The sequence below is a fragment of the Patiria miniata genome, unplaced genomic scaffold (assembly GCF_015706575.1).
Source record: "Patiria miniata isolate m_02_andy unplaced genomic scaffold, ASM1570657v1 HiC_scaffold_24, whole genome shotgun sequence".
Taxonomy (NCBI): domain Eukaryota; kingdom Metazoa; phylum Echinodermata; class Asteroidea; order Valvatida; family Asterinidae; genus Patiria; species Patiria miniata.
The window spans coordinates 6,955,253-6,971,484 of NW_024037063.1; the positions used below are offsets into that span (position 1 = coordinate 6,955,253).

At 38.8% G+C, this 16,232-nt stretch overlaps 1 protein-coding gene across 1 annotated transcript in view; it reads right to left on the minus strand.

Annotated features, from left to right (window-relative positions):
• Positions 1-837: 837 nt before the first annotated feature.
• Positions 838-16,232, minus strand: part of LOC119732137 — a 28,624-nt gene continuing 13,229 nt past the window's right edge. The window contains exons 4-7 of the mRNA XM_038205534.1: positions 14,427-14,604; positions 13,047-13,256; positions 4,761-4,981; positions 838-4,385 (exon numbers count right to left, since the gene is read on the minus strand). Coding sequence (XP_038061462.1) covers positions 3,672-4,385; positions 4,761-4,981; positions 13,047-13,256; positions 14,427-14,604 — 1,323 coding nt within the window. The 3' untranslated portion in view covers positions 838-3,671. The remainder of the gene's footprint in view (positions 4,386-4,760; positions 4,982-13,046; positions 13,257-14,426; positions 14,605-16,232) is intronic.

Below are 16,232 nucleotides of genomic sequence, written 5' to 3' on the forward strand. Positions count from 1 at the left end.
AAAGGACATTCACCTGATATGAAGTTGTTACCGGGCTGTACTAAAAAACAAAAAAAGGCCAAGGACATTGAATGCAGCATGCAGTACAAATCCGTCTGAATGACTGTACCACATACCATCATCATTTTGAATTATGCCACACGCACTACGTGAATGACGTCAACATTGGGCGCATGCGTTCTACAGCGTCCCGAGTCGTTTCCCGAAGCCCGTAGTGCAGCTGGGTATTTTTTCTCTGTACCACAGAGATTGTCAGACCAATATTCTTGGCCATTTCATTAATATCCAATCCTCACTAAAGCCTATTAGTAGATTATTTCATTCAAAATGGGTCAATAATTAATAGGCGTAATTCCACCGATCTTGATCATTCGAAAGACCGGGTTTGATCATAATGATACGTTATATGGTTTACATAATCTGGTTTATGGACAATAAACTGATCAATAATGGACCTAATCTGTTTACTGCACATTTTACAATGTATGACAAATCTGGTTTACTAGACTTCGTTACAAACCACGGTAAAACACTGGCACAGATATCAGGACGGAAAATCATGTATAATAACCGTCTTAAATGTCATGAAAGTTTGATTTTTGATATTCCAAGATCATCCGGCAACGTTAATAATAAAAAACCATGCGGACCCAAACTTGTGAATTAATTGGAAAACCACTTGATTTAGCGTGACCCGAATGCACATCCACACGCACGGTAACGGCCGTAACCGCAAATCAGACGGCTCTTTTCTGATCCAATTTTTTGGTCTCCATTTTTTCGTTTTACAAAAAAATGATAATGGTAAAAGAACCAAACAATACGGAAACACTCAACTACACTGAACATTGTGTGGTGTTATTTTCACGAAAATAGAGTTTGAATGATGATACATACAGTTATAATAATATAGGTTTTCCCGGCTATTTCAAAACATTTTCCTCATTCAAATTCACCAACTCTAATATTCAATTTCGTCCGAGAAAAAATCCACACGCTTTTAACAAAACCAATTGAGTCATTTACCATCCAATTTTAATGTTTGGTCACCCTCTTTAGTCACTGGGTCGAGAATTAGGTCATTACAGATCAAATTCGTCTAAGCTGTTGCCGAATGGCAAATCTTCTTATATAATTATAAATCAATTAGGCGAATTTCTGAATAACAAGGTTTGGCGTAAACGAGACGAAATCGAATACTCTGGGACGAAAACGTGAACTCATTGTATGAATTTGCTTGAACAAAGTTTGAAATTGTCTGACAAACGACGAAAATAAACATTGGAAGTACACCAAATAGATGTTGATGGACGAATTTGAACATTAGAAATGGTGAATTCGAATGCTAAACGTGATAAACTAGCCAGGAAAACCTATACCAATTTAAAAAAAAATTAAAATTATTGAAATGATAATATTGCATTGCCTCGAAAAGTAAAATACAAATATTCTTAGAGAGTCCAGACACTGGGTCTTAATATTCAATAAGAACAAGTTCAATTTTCTACAGTCTATCAAAGACTTTAGTGACTTGAATTTTCATACAGATATAGGCCTATTGGAGTGCAGATCAGAGAGAAACAAAGTATGGCAAGTGACACCTGACTGAGGCAAGCTAAATGCCCTTGATCAACATCAATAATGAGCAAAACCAAAATGTTTACATTTATATATCGCCGCTAAATTCTGCCAAAACAAAATACTTTGAAAACATGTATACATGTAACACCATGCTGAAAACTTTGAATTTTTACACAAGTCTGAAATTTGACGTACAGTGTGTTGTCAATAAACATGTAGCAGTCAATCCATGGATATTACAAAATACTAGCACTCTCTTTTGGCAAAACTTAAAAATGTAAAACTTCTCTATAGAGTCTGACGGTGTAGTACTCTACACAATGGTCTTTATCCCATCTCATTTGGACACCCCAGTCCAGAGATACAGCTAATTGAATGAAATGACTTGAATTCCAAGTTGGGCCATCATCCAGATTATCTGAAATCTATTGAAAGGCATTCACATACCAAGAAGGTGTGTAAATGCCTTTCATAATTCATTAGATGCCAGATAATCAGAAAAGTGGTCCAAACAGATTTTGAGAGTCTTTACAAGCTTTTCCCTAAACTTTTAAACAAAAGGTCCAAATCACACAGAACAAAAATCCTGTCAAGGGTAAAGAAACACTCTATCATCTCATTTAGTTTCCTCACTTTGGTTTTTTGAGTGCTACATTGTTTTTGGAGAGACAAGCTGTATTCTTTTTAAGTTAAGAAGAGAGCTTTACAGCACTAAATATGCAATAAAATTTCACTTGTTATTTGGAAACATTTTTTATAACCAGTATCCTTTCACGATAAACAGAAGTAAAATTATCTTCATCATTTCGAAATAAACGTGGCAATATTAAGTTGCTTGACAAAAGAGTTGTAAATTATGCATTCTTACAATTATTATAATCATTATAAATATAAATATTATATTTGCAATCTAGAACAACAATGATTCCCTTACCACTGAAAAAGGGGAGTTGGCAAAACATTTCTAACTTAAATATTGCACAAAAGACACATTTATTTACCAGAACCCAAATTCCCGAAGCTGCTGATGAACAGAAAACATGGCTTACAAGCAACATTCAGTACGACACTACAGAGTGAGTCAAAAAGAAAATTGAGAAAATATATATTTTGTCACAAATACGTGGCTCGCGCCATTTCGAATAATAAATAACATAGGTACATGTATAAAGTACATGTTATTGACTAGTAACTGTGAACATTTCACGTCATTTGCATACTCAATTCCCAAGTTATATCTATTTGGATAAAAAGATTACAAAATTCAGCTGTCCACCACTGATCATTTACCGTTCTACGAACTGATGAATACCCATTAAAAACAATGAAACATGGACCTTTTCGAACCTCCAAAAATTGCCATCAGTATTTCAAAACAAAAGAGTTGACTTGTTCCTCACATTCAAAACACAAAATCTGACGGTAAAAATAATTTTTCAGTCTCGACTCAAATGATTAAAATATCATTTGTATTTGAATGCCTGTGTGTAATCTGTAATTCTCACTCAGCTCAATAGCTTCCAATGGCATTCCACAGCTAGAAAAATAAAGTATTTTTCAGTACAACATGCATAATTTCTGATAGCATGGATCAATTTCAGTGATTTTGTTTTCTTCAGATGAGTGGAAGAACATGCTCTTTCAAGACATACTCCATTGGTGTACCAAATTTGATTGCTTTTTTTTCAGAAAAGAAAATCATTAATCCAGGTCAATTTCTTTTTGACTCACCCTATATGTTCATGTAGGTTCACTTCATTCAATGTTGGGTTTTGTCTTTCTCACAGACAATTGTTTTTATATACACTGCATACTCAATGTTATCTTGAGTAATTGTGAGAAAATACTACTCAAGTGGGACTCGAACCCACGACCTCCTGCTTAGTAGTGCAGACATCTTACCACTCGACCACCGACCTTGCCGGGGCCGGCTGGCTGGTTCGAATTAGATATACCAGTGGATACCACAACCAAGCCATTCCATCTAATGAAAGGTTTAGTTAAGCATGTATTTCAGTGCTAAGCATGTTCCATGCTCCACAAAATCAGGCCCAGTTTCAGAAAAAAGTCTTTTCTCAGTTTTTCGGTTTTCATAAAGCTTCAGCAGTAGCCACGACCATTAAATGGTCCGATGGGTTGAGTTCCTCAGGCAAGACGGCATAAATAACTCGCAAAGCGTCCTCAAACAAATGGAAACACAGAACAAACAAAAGTACGCAACACACGCTGCAGATGAAAAGCTGGTAGCTTGGCCGCATGTACAACAGCGGCCAGATAAACCTCAACAAGTGCACCATGCATAGCCTGGAACGCGGCACTTTGGGTGTCGCAGAATAGCGGTTACCAAAAGAGCAACAAGAGAAGATAAGTGATGAACTACCTGACGATAGTGCCTGTTTCCGCCTTGCTCGACACTGTAGTACAAAAAGCACAAGGGAGACAAGAAACTGCACAACTAGGATGATAAATAGTACTTTGATGATCAGGTAGTTTCGGAAGACATCAGCGGAACACTCGGGACAGTTCGGTATCTCACAGCGATTCTTGTCACCACCAGAGACGCAGATACCACATCGGCAAGAGCCATGCGGACCACAGTCATGCAAACAGCCCCTTGGTGTAGTGGTTGGGTAGAAGGCATTCTCGGCAGCACTCAGGAGGGTGGTTAGTCGATTCCAGGTGATGCGCAAGGTCAACATCTTGGCGTACTCCTCACCATGGCCAAGTAAGTGGCAGGAGTTGACTCGCCAAGACTTGGAGGAGAAGAGGATGCGATCTGGCCGACTCTGAAATCCAGGCTGAGGCTGTTAGAAGGGAAAGCACACAAGATATAACTAACTGCAGATCTAATGAACGATCTTAAACATTAATGATCATACAAAGCATGTCTTTTTAGTTAAGGTACTAACTTTAAATTGTGTTTAACTGACATTGTCATTAAATTTAAGGAAGGAAAATTAAAGTCTTTGATGAAGAACAACGCTATACATGTATCTGTTGCCTGGAATAACTTCTTTTGGCAAAAAGTTACAAAAAGTTGCAAAAAGTTACCTAAACACACAATGCTTTCACTATTACTGTTGCCAATAACTAGCATTTGCAAGGATTTATAAAGGTACAAGTTATATTCTTAACTACTCTTGTAATTGTTAATCTAAAAACACAGCTTTTCAACTCACCATATTGCTGAATGTGAACCCATTCTTGTTTGGGTTTACCTCCCCCCACGCATCTGTGTAGGAAACAAGCTCCGCCTCCAAAGTGGGATTCTTCCGAGCTGCGTACTTAGGGCATTTGTTGGTGGTCGAAAAGTAACCCTGAAGGAGGCCCTCTAGTGGCCACGGATAGTCAGTGTAGGTATTAAAATCCCCAAGGATGATGGAATGTTTTGGTTTGGTGCCTGCAAAATGGGGAAAATAAACAGATTTGCCATTTATTGGAACAAAAAGGTCTTGGTCTTGGATATCCAACCGCTGATTGAAAAATTACATTTTACCTTATTACCTCTTATCCCTGTTACCTTAGTACTTTGTAATTACCATTTATATCATTAAGAATGACTTCAAACGATTTTACATTTGTTGGATAGGTAGTTTACTATTCGTAACCACTTTTGAAGGACGACTACATTATTTTAAGGTGTGCATCAGAATTATAAAAATCACAGATGCCAGATGCAACGGAGACAGGAAATAATGTGGACCCTGAATTTTTAATTTTTTTTTCAACTGCTGTCTTTTCTATTAAATACAAAAGTATTTCACTACGAGGTTAAGACTCACTTTTAAATGAGATATTGAACAAAAAGTCTGCCCTTGTTTAGTAATGGAATAATTACTGTACAAATGTTGAATTATTTGCAGCCGACAATATTCAGGCAGATCCGTCTGTGCATTAGAGGTACAAAGGCAACCAAAATAAATGTCTTTTTCAGAGGTTGCAGATGCTCAATGGAAAAAAAATATCATTTAAATTAGTCATATTAGTGAATAATTGTAAGGAGAAAACAATTAATTTGTTAAAGAGCAAGGGACAGCAACTTCCAGGGTAAACCATTGTGTACATTTTGACTGACAGTCATCTGACTATGGTTCATAATTAATCACTTGTCGTACACATCAGGTTCTGTATAGCCTTTTTTGACAGGGTATTAATTCACAAAATTGCATGGAACAAATTCCCTACCTGGGAATATTTACCGATAGACTACCGACTCGTTCTGATGTTGGTCCATTTCTTGTATTCTTTCTTAAACATGTTAAAGTGTAGTTTCCTGGCCATCAGCAGGATAGGTCAATGGCATACAAGCATGAACCTTGAATAAAAACTTCAAAGATTCTTTCTTGGATGGCTCAACTAAGCATCCTCTTTTACCCTCTGATGTTTCTATCACGGTTACACAACCCACATTCCAATGCTGGTTATCCCTAACTTTGCTGACAGTACAGCAATGCCGCTCCTGAGGCAATGATTTGCCGGCAATAAAGCCGAGTCCCACCAGCAAGTTTCAGAAACCACACGTTCTGCAATATTTCAGCCGCGATAAAAACCTACTGTAACATAAAGTGACAAGTATGTGCCACATTGATAAACAACAAATTTGCCGCCCCTACTGGAATGTTTTCAAGTACCAATGCTGTATCGAGTTTTAGAATGCAAGAGTATGTTTCCGAACATATTTCTGACAAGCCCCTGCAGGAACAAATCTGGAGATAATTTCTCGCTAGCTAAATCAAACTGGACAGGTTATCACATGCCCCAGTTCGGAACGACCCCTTCAACGCATTCATGTGCAGGCCATGAGTGTCAGTAAGACGGTGCGTGACATGTCACTCATTGTAACATTTTAAGCTGACACATGAAAAGCACATGTTCCTATATTCTGTACACTGCACGAACAGACACGTGGTATCGTTGGAACAAACTATTTTTAAAGCACTTAAAATATGACCAGACTTTAAAGACGTGCTACTGCATCTATGGCCTCAACAAAATTTTTATTTTTTTCTCCTAACATATTTTTATTTTAATGGGGAAAACCCTACTTTTAAAGATACAACATTTGCAAACATCAAAAAACTAAACTACCAAATTATTATGAAATACCTTACTTGACTGTAAGAGAATAATAGTCTCAAGCATCCTGTGAAATTATGGCACCTGGTGTGCTGTCATTTTCAAGGAAAGTGGAATTTTTGTATCAATTTTCCAACTGCATGTGGTTGGCTGACCATAGTTGGAAAGAACTGACTTTTTTTCAAATAATGCCTCCACTTTACCAAATTTAGTTAGTCCACATTTTGTTTGCAATCGGTTACAAATCACTGAATGGGTGCAAGCCAGCTATACTCCCTGACCAGACAATTCCCCGACATCTACAAATTGCTCCATTTCGTCTGAAGTAGGGTCAGAGAAACAAACTATAAGAACAGCATTGTTTTCTTGGTTTTTCCAGCATCTATGAACACAAAACTTTAAACAGGTCAGTGTAACAATATTTGCTAGAAAATGCTAACTGCCAAATCCATCCATTTCTGAAAATTACAGCAAAAGCAAATGTTGTATTTTACCTTTAACTGCATTTTGTTTAATGCTGTTACATGTATATATTAAAGGGAATATACATCATTGGCTAATGCTGTAATTTTCAGAAAATGAACTATTTGAGGGGATAGTATAATACATGTAGATCAAATATTGTTACACTGACATGTTTGAAGTTTTGTGTTCGAAAATGCTGGAAAAACCAAGAAAAACAAAACTGTTCAAGTCTGGTTCCCTGACTCCACTAAATATAAAATGGATCAATTTACAGATGCCGGAAATTGTAAGGTAAGGGTACCAGTCTAGCTGGCCTGCACCCGTTCATGAACATGTAACCGATAGCGAACAAAATTTGGACTGAATTAATGGTGAATTTGGAGCAGTAGTTGAAAAATAGTTAGGTTTTCCCAATAGTGGTCGGCCGACCACCGCTGGAAATTTTTACAAAAACACTATTTTCTTGAAAATGACTTCACACCAGGTGCCATAAGTTTACAGGATGCTTTACACTGTTATTTACAAACATCCTATTAAGGTATTTCATAAAAACTTCGATGTTTGCAAATGTTGTATATTCCCTTTAAGGTAATACAGGGAAAGTACATGTTCATTGTGAAAACATTGTATAAATATTTAGTCTAAACGAGGCAATGTATACCCAATCAGTTGTACTTCTTGGGTAGCATAAATGTCAACTTGGTAACGCCTTACATGTATGATTTACAATGTATACCAATATATGTACAAAAATGTATAGGCAATGTATACCCAATCATCAGTTGTACTTCTTGGGTAGCATAAATGTCAACTCGGTAACGCCTTATGATTTACGCTACCAAAGTCAGTGATTGTGTATAATTCACACCATGGTCCAAAAAATGTACTCTGAGAAAGCAATAATTCATTAATATATTATAAATATCCCTATTTTTTTTCAGATATGCCATATTTTTCAGGCACGGCCATGAATTTTTCCCTGTTCAGGATTTGGTCCAGTTGATGAATTTGCCGGGGAATAGCGAGTGACAAGATCTGATCAATTCACGCGCCACACATTGGCAGAAGTATGCGCAAAGAAAACAGTAGCTATATCAGCTACTGGAGATTTGCCAAACTCTGGCTGCACTTGAAGATTTGACTTCAGTACATTTCCAAGAATCCCAGCACTTTATGAAAACAAAATCCCCCCAGTTTCCCTGATTTTTCCCTGTGAAATTTCCAAAATTCCATGAAAAATATTGTTCACTTCAACAAGGTTGCTTGAAAGTCAAGAGGTGGTGTAGCACAACCAGTTGTTATTATTTGGAGAGGTGTGTAATATTCACACTGCATAAACACTAACAAGCCACCATAACCATTCAGTCAATGGACACAACTTGGACACACGGCACAAGATGCACATACGCCAAACTGGCAAAAACCTGTCCTTCTGGGTCACTGAGTTTTCCGTGACTGGGGGGAAAAATGAGACTCATTTTCAAGGTTTTCCAAGATTTCTTGAGTGGCTGGGAACCTGGGGGAGGGGACTGGGCTGGAGGCTGGGGGGGGGGGGCTGGCTGGATGTTTTCAGTCAAAACAACACGGTTTTCATCAAAAATAAATAAAAAATGTGAAAACAGCACTTTCTGTTAAACCTGCTTCTCATGGATTCATGCTTGTTTCGGTTGCCAAATTTACAGGGGGGACAAATTTTTTTTTAAGGGGGCACCCCCCCCCCCCCCCCCCCGGATGTTTTCATTCAAAACAAACAATTTTCTTCAAAAGTAAACCAAAAGGGTGAAAACAGCACTTTCTGTTAAACCCACTTATCATGGATTCATGCTTTTTCCGGTTGCCAAATTTACATTGGTGGGGGGGGGGGGGCCCGATGTTTTTTTTTATGAGGGCGTTCCCCCCATAATTTTGATAATTCCAACTGGGAACATTTGATTCCAAAATGCACAGATCAAGTTTAACATGCACCAGTCTAACCATGCCGATAAGGATTTGCGTTCACCTGCACTACATGTAGTCGTAAATTGACACAGAGCTTTTAAAAACAATATAAATGACAGGTAGCGGAATGGATGATATTTGACCGATCTGAACGACAAACTTTGAGCTAAAATTCCTCATGGGAGCTCTCAAATCATGCGCGAAATTGGTTTTCAATAAAAGTCAAACCTGGCACGCAACTATATACAATTGAAAATAACATGCACATGTTTTTCATTGTCTCCTCGAGAAGGCTCAGATGATTTGAATATTTGAATCGAAAACAAACAACTCTATTTGGGTATTCAGTTGATGATTTAATATTCAAATATTCGGTATATTGGGCACAGCCTAGTCAGCTTCGAAATGTTGGTGTTGCTAAATGGTATAGCCAAAGCTGGAGCAATGCCAAAGTTTAAAAAAAAATCCCTACAGATGTCCTCTCAGCCTGCCAATATTTCATCTGGTCATTGTTGTCACACTTTGGATTTTACTGCAATGCTGGTAAATAGTGTGTATCGCAAATAGCTTGTTCGGTCAAATGGCATTTTGTTTACATAGCTGAGATGGCAGTGATGGACACAGTGTATTCTTTCACTGATTCCTGAGTAGAAATTCCTGCTGCACAATAACAGCACAAACTAGGCCAATAACAACAGTCTATGAAAAGACTAGGAAGAAGTGCTCATTGCAATGATAACAATTCATAAATACCGGTACCAAAGACAGATTACCCATTCCTATTGGTCAAGAGCCTGTCACATGGCCAGTCTTAAACAGTTGATAAAACACCAGCTGGCTGGTTTTAAACACTGGTGTCACATGAAATTTGGATGAAGTCTGGTCCCTTGTAAATACCCGTTTATTGGTTGAACGTTCACAATCTTCACTTCAATAGGCATGCGCAACATGACCAATGAGTCCTAACTTCACACTACACTGGTAGCGCTGCATTCTGCGCCACATCTAATCTCCATATAAGGAGTTACCGGTATTTAAGACTACTCGTGAGAGGGACGTACCATAACATAACTAAAGGGGTGTTTCGAAAAACATAAAGTACAATTGTGGAACAAAAACGTTGGAAATTTATAATTTTTGACTTGTTTTGCCTTTTTGACTGAAAAGGTACCGTATTTATAAATGGGAATACATGTAAATATGTGCTTGGCCAGTTTTAAACAAGTCCATTTAAGACCGGCGTGGGGCCTGGTCGCCTATAATGTCCCTCACCTTCGGCTCAGGTCTTGAACGAACTTAAAATACGGACTTAAAACGGTCATAAAATCGGCCAAGCACACACAGGGAAATCTTACACTCGAACTGAACATACATGTACCGGTAACTTAGCTTCAGTAACTCAAGTAATTCTAAAGAATAGGAAGTTATTGCTATTTATATTTTTGATGCCATGCCCCAAAATTAAATCAATATCCATGTACATGATGTACATATAAATATATTTCTTCAATCAAACCTTAATTCTCGAACCTGATTGGTTGATCCATGGCATTATGAATGATCACAGGGAAAAAATTCAACTTAACCATGGATCGAGATTCTTCATCCTATCTGTAAAAAAAGTTGGTGTTTTTTCATTAAGGCCTATAAAATGTCAATTTGCATTAAAACACCTTAAGGGAAACACCTGCTCCTCAGACAGACACAGACTCACTGATGGATCATCACTATAATACACACAAGGGAAAGACAAACTCAATATTGGCTGTTAATAAAATGGTTAGTCCGGGTGACAAAGTGCGTCCGTATCAAGTATCAGACGGAATTGACTTCAGATCCGGGAGGAATTCTGAGGAGAGTTTTCATTCTTCTGTTCTGGCCTCACCCACAGGACATTGCCCTGAGACAGAGATGTTGCATATTTAATGTTTCATGTGCCAACTATTCAATTTCTCATGTTGTCAGGCGTTTAATGAATTGGAAATCCATTTAGAATTAATTGATTAATCATGGATGGGCAACTCTCTCTAGATAATTGGTCCTGGGGCTCCATTTCAAACGGTCTACAATTTTGAAGAGTAGTTTTCACCTTTTCCAATGAGATGATATTTAATTGATCTGTGTATCTGTCTTTCTTCAACAACTGCTAATGTCCATATTCTACCTCCATGATCAAAGTAACTTTAAAAATATACATGTACAACGTTTGTTTTTACTGTAATTTTCAGAAATGCATGGATTTGGGGGGTTAGTTTTTATAGCAAATATTGTTACACTGACTTGTTTTAAGTTTTGTGTTCGCAGATGCTGAAAAAACCAAGAAAGACAATCATGTTCCTGTAGTCTGGTTCCCTGACTCCACTTAAGATGAAACGGAGCAGTTTATAGACGTCAGGAAATTGTAAGGTCAGGGAACCAGTCTAGCTGGCTTGTCCTCGATCTTAGGTGTGTAATCGGTTACAAACAAAATGCGGACTAACTGAATATGGTAAATTGGGGGAAGGATTTGAAGAAAAAAAAGAAGTTTTTTTCCAACGCTGGTGGGCCGACTGTCTGGCTAGGGGGGTAATTAATATCAATGACTAAAGTAAACTTTAACAATGTTCCTTTTGCTTATTATCCCTTGTAGTTTTACGGCCCATCTACCGACTGGAATGGCTATCAAAAATCTTGTGGTTAAAAAGGCCAGCACTGTCATTCAATTCTTGACACACACATATACACATTCCTTGGATGTAACCGCAACAACTTGTGGTAACATACATGTACTTGAACATGCCCCACTCGACCAAAAGGCCATTCATCTCACATATTTCTGGTTTGAGAATTGGTTGAATTTCTCTGAGTGAAAACAGAACGATCAATAATGACATTTGGGTTCATTGACTTAGGGAGGTAGGAATCAATGAAGTATGAAGCCTCTGGTCTCTAATGACACATGGTAAAGATTAACTGATCGTATGCATAAACCATCTGTAGATTTTTATTTCAATATTGAGTTTTGCGCTTCACCGACGTATTTCGATGAACACTGTATACTCAGTGTTGTCACGAGTGATTGTGAGAACAAATCACTCGGGTGGGACTCGAACCCACGACCTCCTGCTTACTAGTGCAGACGTCTTACCACTCGACCACCGAGCCTGCCCTGGGCGGCTGGCTGGTTCGAATCCAATATAGCAGCGAGTACCGCAACCAAACTATTCTTAAGATGGAATTTTTTTAAGAAATTTGGTTTCCATAACACATTGCACGGGGGTTGCTGCCTCACAAACTAACATTTGCTAAAATCCAACACTTTACCATGAACATGACATCACGTTGAGCCATGATGGCTGTGCTGTACAACGCTGAATCACTCAAGCTACTCCAGAATATGGTGTTGAATTTCAGAGAATTTAATGCTCAGTTGACGTTAAAGTTTAGGACAGCCACATTTAACTACAAATGTATTAAGTGGCAACTGATGACTGAAATTCTTCACAGAAGAGGTAAGTTTGTTTGGGTAAAGGTTAGGAGTAAGGATTGTGGTTAGGGCTAGGGTTAGGATGAGAGTAAGGTTAAGGTTGGCTGGTAGGGTAAAGTTTAGGATAAGGTTTAGGATAAGGTTTAGGCTAAGGTTATGGTAAAGTTTAGGGATAAGGTTAGGGTACAGTTAGGGTTAAAGTTATAGGGTTAGGATTGGGTAAGGGTTTATATGGTTACGATCGGGGTAAGTTTAGGGTAAGGTTATAGGGTATTTAAGGGTAAGGGTTAGAGCTAGCATTAAGTTTGGGGTGAGGGCCAGTTAATAAGATTTGGGTTTAATCTTAAGATTTACCACTCTCTCCCTAGAAGTTAAATAATACATTTCTGACCAGCTATGACTGGACACATACAATCACCAGAGGGCAGCATTCAACTTTTCAGTGGACATGAAACCTGTATTAAACATTGGCTAACCCCTAGCTCAGTGATTTGACTCCCAGTTCAGCAATTGGTCTTACCCCGTACATGCTTCATGATTTCGGCCACGTTGACACACTGCTGCCAGCGGTCATATGACAGATGGACCACGGCAATGCTGACATTCAGGCCAGGGCTGATCCGCAATGATGCGTGCAGGACCGTGCGTTGATTCTTGTCTTTCGGAGATTGATGAGTCAGGGGCTGGAGACTGGTAGCCGTGATTGGATACCGGCTAAGAACACCCAAACCTTCAAGATGCGGGGGAAAAAATAGATATCTGACATGTCTGAAAGTACAGTAACATGTTTTTCCAATCAATTTGGCATTCTCTTTTTGATTATTGCCTGTTTAATTTTCATTAATCAAATACAAGGCAAAATTTATCTTTGTGTCCTCTGAAAAAAGAAAAATTGTGCCGCTAATGTTCATGTAAGCTACTTTTCTAAAATATTGGTCGTGAAATTATTTTCACCATATTCATCCGATTTCCCATTAAGAGACTTTTGTGTTTTGGAATTTATTTAATTTTTGGCTTGAAAGCCATTATACTTATTTCCACTGATTTTTTTTTCTGCAACAACTCATTTTGGAGTTTAATCACAACAGAATTTGAATCAGTTTATGATACTGACTCTCTCCTTACTTTTGAACCAACATATCAAAGGACTCAGAGGTTCTGATGGAGGGCAGTTCTAGAGCCAGCTCTTTACCAAGTAATGAACTGAACTGGGGTTCCATGGATCTAAAATATACGGTGCTCATGTTCATACGATGATGGTTAACTCCAGAGCTGGAGTTACAGTGAAGCTAAAAGGTCACTGAATAGGTTACATAATATTCGTCAGACAAACGAACAACAACCAGATGCGTCGGCGTGGCGTTATAGGTCAGCTGCGTCCAAACGACAAATAACGGTGGAGCTAGGTTGTAAAACAAGCCCCACTGAGCTGAAAGTGGAGCTAGGCCAACAAATTTTCGAGACTAGAATTGGTCCTGGCTAGCTCTGGGGAGAGCTCCGGAGGCGGAGTTAGGTTCCAACGACAACTATTTTGGGTGGAACTCTAGCTCCAGAGCTATCTGCGGAGATCCCTTACAAAAAAATTGAGCTTGAAGCTTGTCGCAAGCGTGTGGCAAACTTAATGAGCTCACTGCAAGCTCGTATGGGCTTGCGCTCTTTTCCGTAAGCTTAATACTAACAGGCTGCATGTCCGCAAGCTTGCCGCAAGCTTGTCGCAAGCTAGCTGCAAGCTAGTCGCAAGCTAGCTGCAAGCTAGCTGCAAGCTTGCAATATTGTAATAGCTCTTTGGAAGCTTGCCACAATTCCTGCAAGCTTGTGCAAGCTTCCGCAAGCTTGCAGAAAGCCGGCAACATATGGCCCCCATCTGAACGACCCCTTACTAGCTCATAAATGCATGTACCTTCCATTTCCCAGCCAAGGGGAGCCCCTTTGTGTGGGATGACCTTCTGCACTGGGTGGTAAGCATGCCACCTGTAAGACGGAAGTAATGCCTTCAGCTCCAGGAGCTGTGTACGTTTCTCATCTCGGTCAGCACGTACCTCCTGAAAAGCAACAGCATCCACATCGGCTGCACGTATCTGATAAGATACAAGCAGAAAGATGTCAAGAAACTAAATACTCATATAAGATGTTCTTGTATGTAAACTACATGTAGTGGGGTGATTGAAATCTGGATTTTATTATATTCGGTTTTTAATTCCACTATTAGGTTTGGATTTTGAAAATCGGTATTCGAATACAAATTTGTAAAAAGGATGGGGGCATACGGGTGTACCGGTACATGGGTGACACAAGGGAGGGCAAGGGGGGCACTTGCCCTCCCTGAAAAAGAAAAAAAAAAGAGGGGGCAAAAAAAGAGCTGCGAAGCCATACGGCCTATTGGTGTTAATTTGATGCGGGGGAGGGAGGGGGGGGGGGGGGTAGAGCAATTCCCCCCTGCTCACACTCGAAAAAAATGATAAATTGAGAATAATGAACAAGTTAAGGAATTTTGGGTAAAAATTTGCTTCCCCCCCTGGAAAAAATCCTGGCAACGCCCATGCAGGTGTATATTTCTGCATGTACAGTGTACTTAATGTACATTTTGTAGTGTTTGAACACAGGAGTTCTATAAAGGCATCTTTATCATATTTTGCCAGCATTTTTTGCTTGTTTAGGCCTATTTGAAGAAAACTATCATGTATGCGTGTGTGGGGCCCCAAGAACCCCATGAAGAAGCAAGATTAAACCCATATACGTAACCAAACTACATGACCAGAAAATGATCGCTATCGATGTTACACATGTATGTAAAAGAATACATGTACATTGTAAGCTCTTATCATGGTTTCTGAAATCCTCCATGGGGAGGTTAGTTCCTCACAGGTTTCTAAGGTTTAGCGCTTGAAATAGATCAAAGCCTTAAGATTTATTGACTACACTTTCTATAATACTATAAATGGGAATAAATTTCAGAAACTATGATTTCAGTCTTTTGTCTTTTCTGCACTAAAAGGTTTCTCAACTGTGTGTGAGGCCCCCCAGAACCCCATGAAAAAAACAAGATTTCCCCAAATACGTAACCAAACTATGACCAGAAAATGATTGCTATGTTATGTAAAAGAATACGTAAGTTCTTATCATGGTTTCTGAAATCCTCCATGGGGAGGTTAGTTCCTCACAGGTTTCTAAGGTTTAGTGCTTGAAATAGATCAAAGCCTTCAGATTTATTGACTACACTTTCTATAATACTATAAATGGGAATGAGTTTCAGAAAACTATGATTTCAGTCTTTTATCTTTGCTGCACTAAAAGGTTTCTCAACTGTACATGTACATTTATATAATTGTGAAATAATAAGAACTCAAAGGTCAGAAAAGTTCCACGAAACGCTTTCTATAAAATCTGATACAAGGTCAGTGACCAAGACAGTGACATCGGTTAATGAGAATAATCTTCAACCTGTTTATGCTCTTTACCAAATTTGGAACCTGGAGCATTCTTTCAATTGTATCCACCCACAATCCTGTAACGACATTCCGCCAAACCCCTGAAAACATGTGTAAGAAAACCTCAGCGTACTGTCCACTGTCTGTGCAAACAACCAACAGAAGACGAAGGGATCATTCTTGACTGGACAGACCGGCCAGTGTCTATAAATCATCAGTCCGTCTGCTCTGACAAACACCCAGTCATCTCAGTGATGCTAGCTATTCCATGTTTACAT